We start from the raw sequence: 21,338 nt of genomic DNA, 5'->3' as shown, positions 1-21,338 counted from the left end.
GAAGTGCCATTTGACACAGACTTCCTTTCTGTCAGTTATTCATTTGACTGGTTGTTAGCCGATATTAAGGAACAACTCTTAATATGTCATAAGGACTTTAAAAGTGGGTTATCTTTAACTTAACTTTTAGAGCTGCATTTGCAAGCTTTTAAGAATAAAAGGTCTGATTCCTGCAGTGAATTTCAAGATTCAAAGGGGAGGGGGCTCTGTGTGTGCATAAGTATGCGTACGAGTGATACACGTGTGGTAAAATGATATTCTCATTGAATATTTTTATTGAGTTTATGGAATTTCTTTTAAGGTAGGATCTCTGTATCTCAGACTATCTGTCTAGGCCAGGTTGGCCTCAAACTCAGAAATTTGCCTTCCTGTGCCTCCTGAGTGCTGGAATTAAAGGTGCACATCACCATGCCTGGCCAAGTATATAGAATTTATTATCCTGTTTTCTACCTTTTTATGTAAACTTTGAAATTTTTACAGTAAGAAATTTTTAAAAATAGCCTCTCAGTTTTTAAAGATTTATTTACTCGTGTTATGTATGTGAGTGCTCTATCTGCATGTATGACTTTATTTACTCGTGTTATGTATGTGAGTGCTCTATCTGCATGTATGACATGTATGACTGCTCCAGAAGCGGGTGTCAGATCCCATTATGGATGATTAGAAGACACTGTGGGGTTGCTGGGAATTAACTCTAGAGTAGCAGCCAGTGCTTTAACCACTGAGCAACCTCTCCAGCCTGTTCTAGAACTCACTATGTAGACCAGGCTGGCCTCAAACTCACTGCCTTTGCCTCTTGAGTGCTGGGATTAGAAGTGTGAGCCACCACTCGGCCTAAAGCATTTATTTGTGTGTGCGCATGTTCTAGTGGCAGAGCACAATTTGCTGGAATCCACTCTCTCCTTTTCTGAGTCCAGGGGTTGAACTCAGGTCCTCAGGCCATCAGGCTTGGTGGCAAGTGCCTTTGCTTGCTGAGCCATCTCCTAGCCCTGTAGCCGCTTTTAATTATTATAACATCGTTTTCCTTCCCAGGTACAAGGAGTGCTGCATGCCACCTCCAGTTAGCATGGCAGAGACCTCTGCTGTGTGCGCGGCAGCCTCCGTCCTCAGGAACGCCAGGCAGCCCCTGCTCATCATCGGGAAAGGTAGGCAGGGCTGCTGACTCGCAGGCTGGGAGGGCTGCCTCTGTCAGCTGTCTTCATTGTTCTCTGCTCTGTGCTCTCTACTTGTGATTGGGATAAGTGCTCTTTCAATCTGATTTCAGATCATAGAACCTACCTTCAGTGGCCCAGAGACCTCACTTTTACAAGAAAAAGTTTCACTTCTTGACTTAGAAGTAAATGTATTTCTTCTATTAGAAAAGATTTTGGAAAATATACAAAGTTTTAGAAAGAAGAGACTTCTCCATCTGGGGAACCAGTCTTGGCCTTCAGTACTTTATTTTTAATGTTTATTTTACATACTATGATCATGCTATATATGCAGCTTTATGTCTTATAAGCTACACACAGACACACAGACACACAGACACACACACACACACACACACACACACACACATACACACACGCGCGCGCACTGAGACAGGAATTCTCTGTGTAGTCCTGGCTGTGCTGGAACTCCCCCTGTAGACGAAGTGGCCTCGAACTCACTGAGATACATCTGCCTCTGCTTCCAGAGTGCTGGGTTTAAAGACCTGTATACCATCACCACCACCACCCCCAGAAGAAATATTTTTCTTAAAATTATTTCCTAAATACAATTTTAACATTGAATCATATAGTTTGACACTTGCTGTCAAACATTTGTTTGGCAACTTTGTTTAACATTCTTTTTTCTTTTTTAAAAAGATGATTTATATATTTATTTATTTATAGGAGTATACTGTGGCTGTCTTCAGACACACTGGAAGAGGGCATCAGATCCCATTATAGATGGTTGTGAGCCACCTTGTGGTTGCTGGGAATTGAACGCAGGACCTCTGGAAGAAACGTCAGTGCTCTTAACTGCTGAGCCATCTCTCCAGCCCTCTGATAAACATTCTTATGGGAAGGTTTTTCCATAGTTAGGATTTATGATGGTGTTCCAGAAGAAAATTAACTAAGTTAAAAGGTATGGATATCTGGAAGGCTTTTGGTCCTGTGTTCAAATTGCTTACCTTTTAGGTGTCATACAAAACAATTTATATGTCTGTTAATTTCTTATTATTGTTTTTTCTTTCTTTTACTTTGTGTTCTTTTTTTGATACAGGATCTCCTACGTAGCCTAGGTTTGCCTCAAGCATGCATGTACCTCAGGCTCATGCATGAGATATAGGTGTTCCTGCTTGCTACCCTGGGACCATTAGGACTGCCTGTGAGCATGCTCATCCATTTCAGCTGCTTAGGAGCCAACTGTAGACAAACTGAAGATAGTTTTACAGAAGGTGGTGGTGCTGAGGATGTAGCTCGGAGCTAGAATGTTTGGTTTAAATTCTGGGTTCTAGCCCAGGGGGAGGCAATGAAGGAAGAACCTTAAGCTCAGTGCTGCGCTCATCAATTTGTATGATGTATTGAGTTTTTGACTGGCAAATAATTGCTTTGAGTCTCATCACCTGACGTATGAAGGGTAGCAGCCACCTAACTAGGATGCGATTAAACAGTACCGAGTGTGGAAAGCTCTCGGTGGTTCTAGTTGTCATTCCTCTGTGAATAGCATTTACTGATGAGTGCTTACAGTGAGGCAGCAATTATAGAGAATGTTCATGAAAATACAGGGAAATAATCATTTACATCCAAAGAAAAATGCACAGGGTAACAAGTAAGGATAGTATGCCAGTGTTGTTTCAGTTTGTTTGAGGCAGGGTCTCTCAATATAGTCCTCACTGGCCTAGAACTTAATGTGTAGACCACACTGGCATCAAAATCACAGAGATCCACCTGCTTCTGCCTCTTGAGTGTTGGGATTAAAGATGTGCACCACCATATTGGGCTAGTATACTCTTAATTTTTTTTATTATTACTGTTTTGTTTTGTTTGAGACAGTTCTGGATGTCCTGGAACTCACTGTGTAGACCAGGCTGGCTTTGAACTCAGAGAGTTCTATCTGCCTCTGCTCATGAGTGCTAGGATTAAAGGAGTGTACTTTTAAATTCTTTGTATTTCTTATGGTATATGTGTGTGTGTACATTTTCATGGCTGTACATATGTGGATACCAAAAGGTGTTCTTCTCTGATATTTTTTACACAGAGCCTCTTACTGAACCTGGAAGTCATCCATTTAGCTATACTATGTGGCCAGTGAGCTCCTGGGATCCCCCGTCCATTCCCCTCAGTGCTGTGGTTACTGAAGTATGCCACCATGCCTGGATTTAAACTCAGCCTCATGCAGGCACACAGGCACCTTACTGACTGAGCCATCTCCTCATCTTCTTAGCTCCTGTTAGTGTGCACTATATACAGGGATGGTGAGGCGGAGTTCAGGAAGGGAGGTTCTTCTGTGCAGGTGATGGGGCCAGAAGACAGGACGCCACAGCCGTACAATGAAAAATCAGTAGTTTTCCAATAGACAAGGGCAACAAAGGCTGTGAAGGAAAAAAGAACTGAGTAAATTAAGACACCCAAACAAGAAAGAGTGGAAGAACATTTTCTGGAGCTGGGCAGTGGTGGTGCACACCTTTACCGGCACTCTGGAGGCAGAGGCACATGGATCTCTGTTCAAGGCCAGGCTGGTCTACAGACTGAGTTCTAGGACAGCCAAGGCTGCACAGAGAAACCCTGTCTCAAAAAACAAAAAACAAACAAACAAAAAACTCAAAAAAGGAAAGAAAAGAAAGCTTACTGGCGGTAATAAAGAAGACTTTTTATCACATATACATAAGAAAGAATTTTAAGATGACCTTTTAGTGCAGAATGTAATAGTGAAGCTGAATGTGCACTGTATTACCTACTGGGATCCCATAGAGAAGTGGATAGTGTGCCATCAGCTCTGAAGAATAGAAAGTTACGTAGCTAAAAACAGTAGTGGTCATGATGACTTCAGAAATGAAATTATTTTATATGTCAAAACAGTAAGTTGTTTTCAGGGTCATTGAGGGCATGTTTTATTCTGCAGCATATAGTTGTAAAAACAGGTATGAGCCTGCTCAGGATAGCCCTGTTAAAGCCATAGTATTGTACAGACTTAGAAACTCATACATCCTGCACAGTACATATGTACGTACATACATACATACATACATACATCCTACACAGTCCATACATACATACATACATACATACATCCTACACAGTCCATACATACATACATACATACATACATCCTGCACAGTACATATATACATACATACATGCATACATACATACATACATACATACATACATCCTGCACAGTACATACATACATACATACATGCATACATACATACATACATCCTGCACAGTACATACATACATACATACATCCTGCACAGTACATACATACATACATACATGCATACATACATACATACATCCTGCACAGTCCATACATACATACATACATGCATACATACATACATACATACATCCTGCACAGTCCATACATACATACATACATGCATACATACATACATACATACATCCTGCACAGTCCATACATACATACATACATGCATACATACATACATACATCCTGCACAGCAGACTGCAGAAGAGTTTACTGGTAATGTAGAGTAACGTTTCACAGTCTTTATCTTTCGGGGCAGAGGTCTTCCCTACCCACGGGAACTGTGGGTAGTAGGTTAGTAGGCCTAGAGCATGAAGCAGGAAAGATACTGCAGCCGGAGGTACAGAAACAGTTTTTTGCTTAGAAGTAGTTCTTCCGAATAACTGCCACCATTCATTTTGCTTTCGGGCTGGTGTTTAATGCAGGGGGAGGATTTGGGATCTAAAAGCAAATCCCTGTGACACATTTGAGGTTCCCAGCACTGAGTGTAACTGAGTCACCCCATGATCTGCCTTTCTCATAGGTGCTGCCTATTCCCATGCAGAGGACAATATCAGGAAGCTGGTGGAGCGGTGCAATTTGCCATTTTTACCTACTCCTATGGGGAAGGGCGTTGTCCCTGACAGTCATCCCAACTGTGTCGGCGCAGCCAGATCCAGGTGCATGGCAGTTCAGGTTTTAAGTGTGACGGCTTGGCAGATTTTACTGGATTAATTTTTTTTTTTTTTTTTTTTTTGGTGACCTTGATGAGAGGAGTTCTAAAAATCTCATGTAATTTTAAACATACCTGGTTTTTTTTTTTAACATTTCCATTTTTTAAAGATAGTATTGATTTTCTCCTGTCCCTTGTGGTTTTAGAAGAAACCCTTTGGTTATCTGTGTCACGGTTCTCCTGAATATAGTCTCTCCTTATCTCTGGGTACTTTCAAGAGTTCTCTTAGCTAGGTGTGGTGGCACATGTTTGTATTTCTTAAGGCTGGGTCAGGAGGGTTGGTTAGTGGCCACCATAGTGAAACCCTAGAAGGGGTGGAGAAGGAATGTAGTTGGGAAGGAAGACCATTGACGGGCTTGGAGAGACTGCATACTGCTTTGCTTCAGTGGGAGGAGGAAGGGAAAGGAATGGGAGAGGAAAAAAAGGGAGGGTTTAGTGGCTGGACAGGATGGGGGGGGGATAGGGTATGGTGGAGAATGGAATGAGTATATACCATTTGGCTTCACTAGAAGAAATGGAAGGGCTCGGGGCACAGTACTGGAGCCTTGGATGGGTGTGTGCCAATGGGCCTCAATCGGGAGAGGAAGTTGTTTGGACTCTTACGCAATTTCGTTTTGTTTTTTTTTTTGGTTTTTTTTTTGTTTGTTTTCCGGATATTTGTAAAAATTCTTCACTTGGAATCACACTAGCACAATTTCTGCCTTCTGGCACCTACCTAGTGGTGTGCATCTGCACATACAGTACCATCTGTAGACTCCTTGGAATTTTCACAAAGCAACGGACCAGAATTTAGATGATCAAGTTACTGAAAATGTGTGTAAACACAGCCTTGTCTCAGTTATTTGGACATTAGGTAATTTGTAGTGTATTTTAGAAAGCAATTCCAGGTTGAGGATGTGGCTCTGTTAAGAAAGTGCTCACCTAGCAGGTGTCAGGTCCTCACTCATGACTTGGGCCGGGAGGCATACATGTTTAGTCCTGTCACTGAGAACATAGATATAAGAACCAGAAGTTCAAAGTTGTCCTCCTACATAAAGAATTTGAGGCCAATATGGGCTACATGAGACTATGTCTTGGGGGGGTTAAAAAAAAAAAAGGAAATTCTGGAATATGAATGGTGTTTCTAAACACCTGCTCCTAGAAAACATACCCAGGCACAGTGGTATGCACCTGTAACCCCAGCGTTTGGGAAGCCAGGGAAGAGGGTCACCAGTGTGAGTCCAGCTTTAGTTAAAAAAGCAATACCCTATCTTCAAAGCAAAACAAACTGACAACACATCATGTCCTTGTATGTATGTGTAGGTGAGATGGGGTATGTGTTGAGGGTGAAGCACAAACATGCATATGTAGACGTCAAAGTTGATCTAAGGTTTCTTTGTCCTTCACGCTCTCCTTAGTGTTGTGGCAGGGTCTCTCTTACTGTTTGACTAGGCACCTGGCTTCCAGGACCCACCATGTCCACCTGCCCTGCCCCCAGTGCTCAGCACAGATTGGCACCACAGCAGGCAGTTCCTATGTGGTACTGGGGATCCAAACTCTGGGGCTCAGCCTTGCCTAGCAAGCATTTTGCCCACGGAACTGTCTTCCCAGCTTTCCAAAACTTACTTTAATCTGAAAGACCAGGTTTACTCTAGAAGCTCCAAATTATTTAGACTTTGAAAATATTTTAAGGCGTTTAGAACAACTCAAGTAAAAAATGTCAGTATGCTCTTGTTAAATCACGTTCTTTTCTTTTTAAATAGGGCTCTGCAGTTTGCTGATGTGATTGTATTATTTGGTGCGAGACTAAACTGGATATTACATTTTGGACTGCCTCCAAGATATCAGGCAGATGTGAAGTTTATTCAGGTACTCAGAGCAGGGGCCTTCAGATCAGCTCTTGTTCTCCCTCTTAGCCACTGTAAGCTCTGCTTTCTTCTCGGCTTTTGTAAAGAACCTTTTTTCTTCTGACAAAAATAGATTTTACAAATTATCTGACATAATTACAGGTACCAGAGTTAAGCTACCCTTTCAAGCCTACAAGGTACCATGTGCTAATTGTAACCAGAAAAGCTTTCAAAGTCAAGTTTTGCATAGTTTGAAAAGGGTAATTTGCCTCTTCACACTTCCACTGTATTTAAAGATAGGGAAAGAGGCTTAAGTAGAATGGTAGGCTGGAGAGACACCCTCTGCCTTGTTAGGGGTGAATATGTCTTTTAGATGCCAAAACTGTCAGCCTTTTGAAATCTCTAAGTGACTTTGCTTTTACCTGCCATTAAACTGAATCCCTGAAAAGTACTCTAACCTCTCCATGACTCTCTATGTGTCCTGTGCCCTGAGGCCAGATGATGGCATCAGATCCCCTAGAACTGAAGTTACTGATGTGAGCCTCCATGTGGGTGCTAGGATCAAACCGAGGTCCTCTAGAAGAGCAGCTGAGGCTCTTAACTTCTAGGCAGTCTCTCTAGCTCTTCTTAAAGTTTTTTTTTTTTTTTGTAATACCATTGCTTATTATTTTTATTAATTACATTTATTTAGCATGTGTACATGCATATGTGTATGTGTACTTGCATGTCTTAGCACATGTGCTGAGGCCAGAAGACAACCTGTGGAGCTGGTCATCAGACTTGGTGGAAGGTGCTGTTTCCCACTGAGGCATCACAACAGCTCTTCTGGAGGGCTTTTCAGAGCAAACAGTGGGCTGGAGATCTGGCTGCTCTTCCAGAGGACCCAGGTTCAAGTCCCAGCACTCACATGGCAGCTCACAATGATATGTAACTCCAGTCCTAGAGTATTTGATGCCCTCGTCTGTCCTCTTTGGACACCAGACATACATGTGATCCACAGAAATACATGCAGACAAAACACACATACACATAAAATAAAAAAGACTTTATTTTGAACGTTTCTTCAAAACAAAAATGACCAAACGTGGCTTGTTCTTTGGGTTTTTGTCTTTTTTAGATTGATCTCTGTGCAGAAGAATTGGGGAATAACGTAAGGCCTTCTGTTACTTTGCTGGGAGACATAAATGCTGTTTGTAAACAGGTAAGAGCCTTTCTCTGGGTTTGCGTTTCTGTAGATTGGTCCCTAAAACACTCAATTCTAGATAATGCTGGTTTTGATTCACTTGGTGGCATGTTAGTGACATCAATTTTAAACTAAGTTTATAATGGAAAACCAACTACAACTTTTGAACTTGCTAAATTCAGCTGTTGTACATTATTCATATTTGTAGAAGTTAGCATTTTAGAATGCTAACTTAACATATAAAAATTTAAGGTCATTCAAACCAGAATTCAGTTAAGTAGAATTTAGCTTTCTGGAAGAAAAAAAAAACAGTATAGCTTTTAAAGGAATTGAATTTTACTTGTTACACAGTGGGGAAATCTAACAGTTTATTTTCAGGTAATAAAAAGATGTTTTTTTACTCTTCAAGCTGTAATCAGTGACTTGACAGACTTCCTCAGGCTTCCTGTTTGTATGTCATTTATACGTTTCATTGTGGCAGGAGGTCAGACATGGTCACCTTTGTCACTTGATTCTGTGTAGTTGCCATGTGGAGTGCACAGCGTTGAGACACAGATACCGTCCCTGTCACACGTGCAGTCACTTGGGTGATTTGCAGCCCTTGGTCAGTCGCTCACTGCAGGCAGAGAAGCAAGTGTGTGAGCGATGGGAAGGGCAGAGCAGGGGCTGTGAGCCTCCTGCAGTGTGTCACAGCCTTCATTAGGAAGATTTCTATGTTCATATGACTCAAGTCTATTTTCAGAAAGGAACGAAAAGTTTGTTTTGTTATATTTTTAGCTTTTAGAACAGTTTGATAAAACTCCATGGCAGTACCCCACAGACAGCAAGTGGTGGAAGACTCTGAGGGAGAAAATGAAGAGCAATGAAGCTGTCTCCAAGGTAATGTGGGGCCAGGGGAAATTCAGGATCCCTTAGGTTGATGGATTGCTTAGTCCTTCCTTCCCTAATAGGTGTGGACAGTAGTAGGAAACACTACACTTGTCAGCCTGGGGATCAGAAAACTGGAGCATAGTTCTCACAAGAGAGAGAGTGGGATAAGACTTAAAAATGGTAGTGAAGCTAGGCATGTGGCGCACGCCTTTAATCCCAGCACTTGGGAGGCAGAGGCAGGCGGATTTCTGAGTTCAAGGCCAGCCTGGTCTACAGAGTGAGTTCCAGGACAGCCAGGGCTACACAGAGAAACCCTGTCTCAAAACTCCCCGCCCCTCCAAAAAAGAAAAAAATCTGTGCATGCCCTTGTGTGTGTGTACATGTTGTAGTTAGTGTGCATGCCCTTGTGTGTGTGTACATGTTGTAGTTAGTGTGCATGCCCTTGTGTGTGTGTACATGTTGTAGTTGGTGTGCATGTCCTTGTGTGTGTGTGTACATGTTGTAGTTAATGTGTACTTTACCTTGAAAGAGCCTCAAGTGCCTTGCATGATTGAGTATCCAAAGAGTCACAGTTTGAGAGTGCTGTGAACCCATAGAAGAAAAGCAGTCTGACTTTGGAAAATTGTTAGTTTGATTTTGGTGCAGAATATCAGAGCATGTTAGGAGATGGCTATCTGCCCTTAAGATATCTTTCCTTCAAGGCATGTGAGTGTGATAGTTAGTTCCTTTTTCAAAATGGAAAATTTGATCAATGTATAATTCACCTTGTCCCACACGCGTGCACACACACACACACACACACACACACACACACGCACGCACGCACGCACGCACGCACACATACATACATACATACACACACTGCCATTTAACTTTATGTCACTGCTGGAAACTCTTGTGGCACTCACGTCTGCCCTCAGGGTTTTGCCTCCTAGTGAAGAATTTGGAAATAAGTTTTGAAATCACTACTGAGCCTTACTTACTAGTTAGTACTACAATGGGTCACTTCAGCAGTGTGTGGTGTTTCCTGTTCAAAGTCATTGTACGTACAGTACTTTCTCCTTGAATGTCAGGATACCTCCTGACAATGCTGCCTTTTTAAATGTTAGTGTTTTGTGTATTCGTATGTGTCTTGGTTCAGCTGGGTGTTCAGTCTTCTGCTAGAGTTTCTTCTTTTTAAGTCACTTATTTTATTTTGGGGGGTTGCATGAGTATTTGTGTACATATATTTTGTACACCATGTGTGCCTAGTACCCTCGGAGGTCAGATGGAACTGGAGTTATGAATAGTTGTGAACTACCATGTGTGTGCAGGGAACCCAACCTGGGTCCTTGTTGCTTGTAAGAGCAACAAGCGCCCTTGACCAGTGAACTACCTCTTTAGCCTGACCTGGGACTTCCTCCTGATGGAATGATACATTTGAAAATTTGAAATTTGAATTAGGCATTTTTGTTCCCTAATGTATCTGTCATCATAGAATAAGTTTGTATTTTCAACCAAACAGCAGAATTTCTGTGCCTAACTCCACCGTGACCATCTCTACTGCTCGGAGCCAGGCTCGGTTCTGTTTCCTTGGTTATCGTAAATACCCCAGGGTCCTCTCTGGGTTTACTCCTCTGTCTGCTGTAGTGGTGTGCAGAGTCTCTGTGCACCTCAAGTATATATCTCCAGCAGAGGGGTTAGCACAGGAGAGGCTGGAGTTCTGGGACCAGATGGGACTGGTAGTGATGAAACACAGTGGTTCCTCCCAGTGCTAGCAGGCCTGTGGCTGTCTGAAGACATGTACCTTGCTCTGTCTGTCACTCATGGACTTCTAAAATAACTGATATAACATAGCTCCTTTACAGTGTGTGAGAGAAGAGCCAGGTTTTCAGATCATCTTCTGTAATACTAACATCTTAGTTTTAAACTTAGGGCCATATTTCAGATAAAAATATTCTGAAAAATATGTGACAGTGTTTTTCTAAGAGTGTACAGTAAGATTGTTCTGTCTTGTTGAGCCCAGTGTTGCTCAGCCATCTTTCCTGTATGACTTCTCCAGGTGTTTGACATGGTAAGGTGCGTCGACTCACCAGGACATGGAAGATTCCCCAGCTCGTTCTCATGTCCCAGCTGGGACTGTAGGGCACATTGTTGTGGGCATGCTTCTGGATTGTTCACAGTTCAAAGAGTAGCCGCTATGCAGCCATTTGGGAATCTTGTAGCTTATTAGTGACATTAAACTGTTCTCAAATAACTATGGTAATAGCTTATTGTCATTGGTTATTTTCATGATGTCCCAACATAATTTATTATATACTTGCTCCTGCTGTTTTAGGAATTAGCTTCCAAAAAATCCCTCCCTATGAATTATTACACAGTGTTCTCCCACGTTCAAGAACAGTTGCCCAGAGACTGTTTCATAGTAAGCGAGGGAGCAAACACCATGGACATTGGACGGACTGTGCTTCAGAACCACCTTCCTCGTCACAGGTGAGACTCCAGGGAGAAATGACAGTATGTCTCATTTGAAACCCCAGTGAGGCTGATTATAAAAAATATCTGACAACTGTACATGTCTAGTGTGTAGACATGTACAGTTTTGTATTTCATAAATATTTTAAAATTTTCTTCAGATATCTTCCGTTTATTTTATGTGTGTGATTTGCCTGTGTGTATGCATATGTACCACATGTCTGCTTGGTGCCCTCAGAGGTAAGAAAGGGGCTTTTGGATCCCCTGGAACTGGAGTTACAGGCCATTGTAAGCCTCCATGTGGGTGCTAGGGATAAAACTCAGGTCTTCTGCCAAAGCAACAAGTGCTCCTAACCTCTGAGCCATCTCTCCAGCCCCACATAAGTGGTTTGTTTTTTTTTTAAATTGTTTTTCCAGACAAGGTTTCTCTGTATAGGCCTGGCTGTCCTAGAACTCGTTCTGTAGGCCAGGCTGGCTTTAAACACAGAGATCTGCCTGCCTCTGCCTCCTGAGTGCTGGGATTAAAGGTGTGCACTACCACTGCCCAGATCATAAATATGTTCTTCAGTGAGATTTTATAGTTTTATAGTTTTTATGTGTCCTAGTTCTTGGTATAGTATAATTTGCATATTCAGTGTTCTGAGAATATATTTACAGTCATCCAAGCGAGTGTGAGTGGCTGTTTCCTTTCATGCTGCTTATCCTTGACAAATTAATTCCTTATGCTCCAAAGATTTTATATTAAAATATTTATTAATTTTTTCCACAAACCACATAAACATAGACTGAAAGGTTTGTGTTAACACTACACTGCATGATATGTGTAAGAGAGTTTGACTTTAGCTTTCTTCTTAACAGGCTTGATGCTGGTTCTTTTGGAACAATGGGAGTTGGTTTGGGATTTGCCATTGCAGCTGCTGTAGTGGCTAAAGAGAGAAGTCCTGGGCAGCGGGTCGTCTGTGTGGAAGGAGACAGTGCCTTTGGATTCTCTGGCATGGAAGTGGAAACCATCTGCAGGTAAAGCAGAGCCAGAAGTCATAGCATTCCATGCTCATAATTAGGAAATCTTACAAGATGCGCTTGCTTCACAAGCAGGTGTTCTGCACAGCACTGTCCAAGCTTTCATGGAGAAAGCCGAGACATACCAGCTGAGGGCTCTGGCAGCCCCTTACCTAGCTATAGTTAAGCTGCAAGAAATCTCTTCTGCTTAGCTTAGTGGGGTTCTGTGAATCATGTTTTGGGATTTTCAAGGCTTTGATATATAAAACTGTCGAGATCAAGGTTTGGCAAGCACTCTGTAGACCTGAGGTAGCAGTGGAGGCAGAAAGATCTGGAGTTCCAGGTTATCTTCTGCTGCATAGCAAGTTCAAGGTCAGCCTGGACTACATGAACCCATGTATTAGGATAAAATGCGGTCTGTCAGAGGTTTATATTGACAACCACTTGATATATGCCAAAAAAGATGATGTATGGAGAGAATTTAGCTTTCTTTTAAAAAAAAGTTTTATTTATTTATTTCATGTATGTGGGTACACTGTCACTGTCTTCAGACACACCAGAAGAGGACATCAGATCCCATTACAGATGGTTGTGAGCCACCATGTGGTTGCTGGGAATTGAACTCAGGACTTCTGGAAGAGCAGTCAGTGCTCTTAACCGCTGAGCCATCTCACCAGCCCAAAAATCTAGCTGTTGAGAGGGTGATAACTCCCTTCTAGCACGGAGAACAAATGATTATCACATTGGTTCACTTAGTTCTACCATGACTCCAAACCCTCAGAAGTTATATATGTTTAGAAAACAAAGCCCACATTCCTTTTCAGCTTTTGGGGTTTTTATCTTTGCAATACTGTTGAAGACATTGTGGGTGCTCTTTCTCTGTACTGTCATGCTATGCTGTTTGATTAGAGATGCACATTGGGTGTTAGTTGTCTGTGCTTCTCACAGCATCCAGTGCAGGCTGGGTGTCATCGAGGCATTCAGTAATAGAATGAGACTTTCCAGTGTTCCTAGGAACCATTTAGAAATAGGCTTCAGAGTGGGGAAGGTGTTTTTTCTTGTAACCAACTGGAGAAGTTCAGTGATTTACCCAAGGCTCATAGCTAAGCAGATTACCAGCCCGAGTCTTGAACACTCTCCACTACTCTGATGTTTCTATCAGTGGTTTGTTTTGTTTTGTTTTGTTTTGTTTTGTTTTGTTTTGTTTTTCAAGACAGGGTTTCTCTGTGCAGCCCTGGCTGTCCTGGAACTCACTCTGTAGACCAGGCTGGCCTCGAACTCAGAGATCCACCTGCCTCTGCCTCCCAAGTGCTGGGATTAAAGGCGTGCGCCACCACCGCCTGGCTGGTATTTTTTTATTAGGGTAATAAATGCTTGATTTTCTCTCTGGTATTGAGATTTTCTTATAGAAAACATCCACTTTGAAGTAAAAAACTTCAGTTTTAATAAAAGAAATTGCCTTAGGAAGGATGACATCTTCATGGTTTATTTTCACTTTAGGTACAACTTGCCAGTCATACTCTTGGTAGTGAACAATAATGGAATTTACCAAGGTTTTGATGCTGACACCTGGGGAAAAATGTTAAATTTTCAAGATGCAACTACAACGTGAGTAACTCAAACATAACATAATTGTATTATGCCAAGTATTTGTTTGTCTTTTAAAGGTTGGCTGTGTTGGAATGTGCCTCCATATCATACACTTGGTTAGTCCCTCAGGCCCTTTAAAGGGCAGAAGCCTTCTCTTCGTGGTTCCTTTTTATAAGACTATCCATGACTGTTGGTTGTCTATAATCAGGGAACCACTGAAGACTCAGAGCAAGCTCTGTGATGTTTCCATCTAAGTAGCAGTAGTGCTCCTGACACCGTACTAGGGAGGACTGTTGATGCTGTATTAGTCAAGGTTCTCTCAAGGAGCAGAACTCAGGAATGTGTAGAAGAATCAGCACATATTAAAAGGGAGTTTATCAGCGTGGTTTACAGGTTGTGGTTTGTCTGGCTTGTCCAACAATGGTTATCTCCCAACAGAAGGACTCAATAGTTGTTCAGTCCACGAGGCTGGTCTTTAGTCTCTGTTGGAATCCTGATGAAGCAGGCTGTAATACCAGTGAAGGAATGTCTCAGCAGCAGAATAGATGGACTTGCCAGCAAGAGTGAGGGCAAGCAGACAAAAAGCAAAAGCTCCCTTCTCCCATGTCCTTTTGTATAGACGCCATCAGGGGTGGCTCAGATTGAGGGTGGGTCTTCCCACCTGAAATGATCCAGTCAAGTGAAGTCTCTCACAGACATGCCCAGATGCTTGGGTTTTAGTTGATTTCAGATGCAGTCAAGATTAGCCATCACAGGTGCTGGTGTGTTATGTATAATTTAAAGATCTTGCTTTCTTTTACCACAAAGACTAAACCTTTATTATCTGATGCCAGAGTCAAACTGAAGACTGTTAGAACTGACTGTGGGTATACAAATAAAAGTTTATGAGACAGTGAGTGTTTTCATTTATGTATGGTTTCACAGTTGTTTTTATATAACCATTTGTATTAGTTACTTCATTGCTCTGATAAAATTTTACAACCAAGGAAACTTATGAAAAAAAAGTTTAATCAGACTTACAGTGCTAGAGGGTTAGAGTTTCTGATGGTGGAGTGAAAACATGGGGCTGGAGCACCCCTGAGAGCTCACACCGTGATCCACAAGCATTAGACACAGTACACTGGGAATGGCACCGTCTTTTGAAAGGTCAAAGCCTGCCCCCAGTAGTAAACCTCCTCCAAAGAATCACACCTCAGAATCCTTCCCAAATAGTTCTGCCTACTGGGGACCAAGTATTCCAACATATGAGTCTATGGCGGTTTCATTCAAACCACCACACCATGCCTTTTCTTTGGCTTCATTATAGTTGATAATATAGACTGTGCTAACAGGTGTAGTAGCTCCTGATCCCATGTTGCTACTTAAATTTAGTTAAAAATAAAGTAAAATGCTCAGTTTTTAGACTGAGGATGTGGTTCATATGGTAGAGTACTTGCCTTTTATGCACAACGCCTAGAGTTTGATCCCCACTATTTCATATCTTGGATATGCTGGGGCACACCTGTAATTCTATCATTAAAGGCAAGAAATTCAAGGTCATCCTTAGCTGCATAGCAAGTGTCTTAGTTAGGGCTTTACTGCTGTGAACAGACACTGTGACCAAGGCAACTCTTATAAGGAACAACATGTAATTGGGGCTGGCTTACAGGTTCAAAGGTTCTGTTCATTATCATCATAGCAGGAAGCATGGCAGCATGCAAGCAGACAGTGCTAGAGGAGCTGAGAGTTCTGCATCTTGATCTGAAGGGTAACCAGAAAGATAATCCTGTATCATCCTCATACAGATAGGAGGAAACTCTCAAACACCACCCCCACCACTCCAACCAGGACACACCTTCTCCCAAAAGGACATGCTTCCTAATAGTGCCACTCCCTGGGCCAAGCATATTCAAACCATCACAGCAAGTCTAGGCCACCTTGAATTACAGAAAACCCAGTTTCTTATTTTAAAAGAAAAGAAATTCAGTTTCCCTCATCTTTAGCTGAGAAGTTGTTGACAGTTGATGATTCCATGGCAGATGATCTGATGCCCTCTTCTGGCTTCCTTGGGCACTGCACACATGTGGTATCCAGACAACATGCCAATATAACACCCATAGACATAAAATAAAAATAAATCTTTTGTTGTCAAGCATGTTGGCACACACCTTTAATCCCAGGACTCAGAGGCAGAGGCAGGGAGATCTCTGAGTTTGAGACCAGCCAACCTGGTCTACAGAGTGAGTTCTGGGACAGTCAGGGCTATACAGAAAAACCCTGTCTCAATCAATCAATCAATAAATAAAATATTTTTTACTGATACAATTTCTTGGTTTAGTTAAATTTCAAGTTTTCATAGTAACAGACAGCGTGTGGCCAGCATACTGTACATAAACCATCTCTATCGTTACAGAAAGTTCTCTTAGACGTTGCTATATCAACAATAAAAATACAGGGAGCTATGTGTAGTGACACACACGTGTAGTCCACTCTTCCTGGAGGCAGAGGCAAGAGGACCACTTAAACTGATGAGTCCAAGATGTATAAAGACTCCATCACACACACAAAGATTCAATACAAAATATGGGGAAAACTTGGGAGGCAGAGGCAGGAGGATTCAGACTTGAAGTTAGCAGCCTGAGCTATGTACTGAGTTCCAGGTCAGTCTGCTATGTAGCAAGGTCCTGTCCCAAAACAAGCAAAAACAAAGGGAGGTTCAGTCTCATGTACTGACATCTCAGCCCTGATGGTGCTATCTCCACACTGTGCCCTCTACTGCTTCTATGTGGTGAACAGCCAGCTGTACCAGAGGGCAAGAAACATGGGCCAGACTGCTCTGTAACATTGCCAGTTAGCACCCTGATGACTTACATGACCACACATACCACAGCCTGCAGCCAGGTGACTCAGTACACACTTTGAGAAATGCACATATCTATCTGAACCTCATGGAGCCACTAAAAAGTTAGTGTCAACAAGAACCAAAGCCTTCGCAAAGCTGAAACTCAAAAAGTTGAGACAATTAATGACTTCAGAGTTGAAGACTTTCAGATTGAAGGGTATAGTCATCCAACAATTAAAATTCAGATGGTGGTTTAAAGTACTCTCATAGGGTTGTTGGATATTGTCTTTAAGGCTAGAGCCCAGTGCCCAGTGATTGTTTGGCTGGGTTTGGTTTGGTTGGTTTTGCTCTAAAGAGGAAAAGAACTGTATTTTAAAAAAACAAACAAGCAAGCAAACAAACAAACAAAAAAAAAAACCATCCAGGCATGGCGGTACCTACCTGCCTTTCCTAGCCAGTCAGTAAACTGTCGGTTATTGTTGTAGTAACTGATAAGGATGTTGTCACTGGCAGATGGAGCTGCAGTTTATTTTAGTAATAAAAAGTCCGGAGTTCAGCTAACTCACCAAAGGTGCCTGAAAATCCTGAGGTGGAGCAGAGGAAGGACAGGGACAAGGACATTTGTGTTACATACTGCTGTTGTATAGAGCTGTTCTGGAAAAAAAAAAAAAAAAAGTATGCCTTATGAGTCAGCTTAAATTTTTTTGCAGATAATCTTGGGAAATTCTTTGTTTCTAGAAGCTTAAAGATTTTAATTTTGCTGACTTACAACTTGCTTTTCAGTGTTCCTCCAATGTGTCTTTTGCCAAACTCGCATTATGAGCAGGTCATGACTGCATTTGGAGGCAAAGGGTATTTTGTACAAACACCAGAAGAGCTCCAAAACTCCCTGAGGCAGGCTCTGCAAGACACAAGTAAACCCTGTCTTATCAACATCATGATTGACCCACAAAGTACTCGCAAGGACCAGGTAAGTTCAGTTGCTAAGCAGAAGGCAAGAAATGTATATTCTCTCTCTTTCCTGAAAAGCATGCCCAACCACAATTTCATCGAAGTCCGTTTCTGAGTTTGGCAGTTTTGTTTGCTTATTTAACAAAATATTTGTTGAGATGTTGTTATGTGTGCTTGTTTAGAGTGGCGGGTAAGCAAATCCAGGCTCTGTCCTCATCCCCAGAGCTTACAGTTCAGTCAGGGAAGTGGACAGTAGGCTACCTCATAACTCCGTGCTACATGACAGAGCACAGTGACCAGGAGGACAGCATTGATGTCCTCAACAGGTAGAAGTGAAGAAATACATTGTTGTTATAGGAAATCTCATTGGTGATAGTACGTAATCTGCAATCAGTGATCACTTAGCAGAGAGAAGATGCAAGGGGTCTGGGGCTCTGTGTCAAGAGGCAGCTGGCCAGTTGGAGGAGCTGAAGGAAAACAAAGTGCAGTGAACATAGAATAGACGAGTCTGTAGCCAGTGTAGACCAACCAGTCTCCAGCCAGTGGTGTGTGCAGCCAGTGATTTGTGCAGCCAGTGGTGTGTGCAACCAATGGGTTTGTGCAATTGCAGTCAACTTAGTATCTATGACCTCTAATTGGTATTGATGCAGTAGTACAATAGTGAGATAAACATCAAAGTATACCATGTGATGTCACACTTCCATCTTAGAGTAAGCTGATTTTCATTCTTAATCTGTGTACTCTGGACCTGCCACCTGCTTGTGCTTACATACCTGTCCAAGATTCCACTCTGCCTATCAGCCACTCTTCAGAGCAGAAAATATAATATTTATTCCCTCTTCCCTCTCCTTTCCCCACTGCAGCATGTATGTATGTATGTGAGCTATGTGCACAGAGGCTGACATCAGATGTCTTCCTCGATTTTGTTTCACTTTCTTATTTACTGAACCAGGGTCTCTTCCTATACCCAGAGCTCACGGATATGGCTAACTCACCCCAGAGGGATCTCAACCTCCCCTCCCAAGCGCTGAGGTCACATGCGTTTATGTGGGTGCCAGGAGTCAGAATTCCAATGCTTGCCCAGCAAGCACTTTATCCATGAAGCCATCTCTCTAGTCTCTCTCTCTCTCTTGTTTCTTATGAGAAGATACCTGAACAATCAATATATAGCAATTAATTTGGAAACTCTGAGATAGATAGAATTCTGCTGAAATTCTGTTTGTATAAAAGTAGACATGGGAGACCTCAGAATTTACCTTAGAGCTGAGAAAAGGTGCTGAGAACAGAGCTGCCGGTCATGCAGATGGACAGGGTGGGTCAGGAGGGAGCGGGAGAGCCTGCCGGTCATGCAGATGGACAGAGCAGGTCAGGAGGGAGCGGGTGGTGACACTGGCAGGGATCCTTCCAGTCCTTTTAAAGACCTGCTTCAACATCTGAACTACAGTTTCCTATGAACATCATTTGCATATTTCAGGAGAAGTATACATTATCACCCCCATTTGCAATTCTGTAGGATTATCCTTATATCAAATACTTCAACATTATTTATCTTTATTTCAGTGGGATTCTGACATGTTTTCATTTCCAACCTGCTTTTTTTTTTTTTTTTTTTTTTTGAATGTTTGTGTATCACCATTCACCACTGAATCACAGTGGCTGGTTGCTTCCTGCTTTCCGCAGGGATATCTAAGTCTCCATAGTAAGCTGTGTCCCCCTAGTGGGAGGCACCATCAGGGACCTGCTTTCATTAATTAGTTTCCCGCTCTTCTTGACCAAGCACAAAGCTTCTTTTACCACTGTTGTATGGGTTTTCTAATCTTAAAGGGATTGCATAGAGGATAAAGGGTAATACAATCATTTCTTCTGCCTGAATGCTGTCTTTTCCCCCCTCTAGGCTTTTCACTGGCTCACCCGTTCTAACATGTGAATAAACTACTTGATGGTTTTGAGGAATTTTCTCTTTCCTGTAAGGTAGAATTTACTTTTCTTAGCAAAATTACCATAGTGCTAAAATTGTATTTTAAAATACACTTTAAATTGTGTTTTATAGTAAAGAAATTGATTATTTGTTATGAATTTGTTTTTTTTAATGTGCACTGATGCGTGCTTGTATGTGTGTATGAGGGTGATAGAGCCCCTGGAGTTACAGACAGTGCTAAGCTTCCATGCAGGAAATTGAACCTGGGTCCTCTGAAAGAGCAGCCAGTGCTCTTAACCACTGAGCCATCTCTCCAGCCCCAAGGTTTTGGATTTTAAATAGTGCCAAAGGCTTATGCTAAAGGCTTAGGCAGTAGCTCCTGGCACTGTTAGATGGTGGAGTGAGATCACTGGGGATTAGCAATCAGCGTGCATGCCACTCCTCAAGCCCACAGACCTTGAGCTGAGCAAGCCCTCTCATGAAGTCCCTGTCATGATGGACCCCAGGCACAAAAGCAAAAGGGTAAAGTGACCACAGACTGGAACTCTCACCACTGAGCAAGGGCTGGAGGGATGACTGCGGTTAAGAGCACAAACTACTCTTGCAGAAGATGTGAGTTTGGTTCTGAACACCGTTTGGTGGTTCACAACTGCCTGTAATTGCAACTCCAGGGATTTAATGCCTTCAGCTTCCTTTGGCACCCACTCTCATATGTATACCTCTACACAAATGCATATATACACACAATTTAAAATAAAATAAAGCTTAAAGCCTAAAAAGCTGTGAACCAAAATAAATATTTCTTCCTTTTAAATTGATTTTCTCCAGTATTTTGTCAAAGAATAAAGATCAACTAACAGTATCCTACCACATAAATAACCAAATAATAACATTGTAAGTGTTGAGCTGCCAAGTTAAATATCAGTTTCCTTTTATGTAAATCTAAGTTAATTTCCCAAGTTAAAACTGTATTCTTTAAAAACACTTTATGGAGAAAGACATGAAAGCTGTAAAAATGATGTAACATTCAGAGATTCTGAGAGTACCTCTCTGCTGCAGTATGTACTTGTTCTATTTTGTATTTTATTTTTGAAGACTTGGCTCTAATCTCAGTTGTTGTGGGTTCTTGCCCTATAATTGATGAGTTGGATGTTTTTCCTGGAAAGGACTTACTGATCCAGAGAAGTCACACCACCTCCAAACTAACAACTGTAGATTAGCTACCTTGAGTATGTATGCTACACAGAGCCCCATGATACTATCTGTGGTACATTGTCATGTGCTGTGTAAGGACATTTTGGTCATTGGCAGACCACACAATGGTAGTGTTGCCTTAAGATTAAAAGGGAGCTAGAAGCTTTCTCTTACCAACCTGAGTTACCCTGAGAGCTCAAGATGAGCCTGAGCTGCTTGTGGAGAGACTGTCTCAAAAAGAGCCAGGCTGGAGATTTGGCTGAAGTAGATTGCTTGCCTCCAACACACCAAGCCCTGTGTTCAATATCCCCAGCACTGCCAATAAATAAATAAACAATAATTGAGCAGAAATAAAT

General features: G+C 42.0%; 1 protein-coding gene across 10 annotated transcripts in view; it reads left to right on the top strand.

Annotated features, from left to right (window-relative positions):
• Hacl1 (2-hydroxyacyl-CoA lyase 1) overlaps positions 1-19,942 on the top strand; it is a 56,268-nt gene extending 36,326 nt beyond the window's left edge. For all 10 annotated transcript variants that reach the window (XM_076931414.1, XM_076931418.1, XM_076931413.1 and 7 more), the window contains 10 exons: positions 1,033-1,145; positions 4,988-5,123; positions 6,919-7,024; positions 8,120-8,203; positions 8,963-9,064; positions 11,373-11,527; positions 12,368-12,526; positions 14,009-14,116; positions 17,703-17,889; positions 19,765-19,942. In XM_076931414.1, coding sequence (XP_076787529.1) covers positions 1,033-1,145; positions 4,988-5,123; positions 6,919-7,024; positions 8,120-8,203; positions 8,963-9,064; positions 11,373-11,527; positions 12,368-12,526; positions 14,009-14,116; positions 17,703-17,889; positions 19,765-19,797 — 1,183 coding nt within the window. In that variant the 3' untranslated portion in view covers positions 19,798-19,942. The remainder of the gene's footprint in view (positions 1-1,032; positions 1,146-4,987; positions 5,124-6,918; positions 7,025-8,119; positions 8,204-8,962; positions 9,065-11,372; positions 11,528-12,367; positions 12,527-14,008; positions 14,117-17,702; positions 17,890-19,764) is intronic.
• The last annotated feature ends 1,396 nt before the right edge of the window (positions 19,943-21,338 follow it).

This window comes from Arvicanthis niloticus, chromosome 3 (genome assembly GCF_011762505.2).
Source record: "Arvicanthis niloticus isolate mArvNil1 chromosome 3, mArvNil1.pat.X, whole genome shotgun sequence".
NCBI lineage: Eukaryota > Metazoa > Chordata > Mammalia > Rodentia > Muridae > Arvicanthis > Arvicanthis niloticus.
Note: the sequence above shows the minus strand (reverse complement) of the source record. Positions and strands in the feature narration are given on the sequence as shown.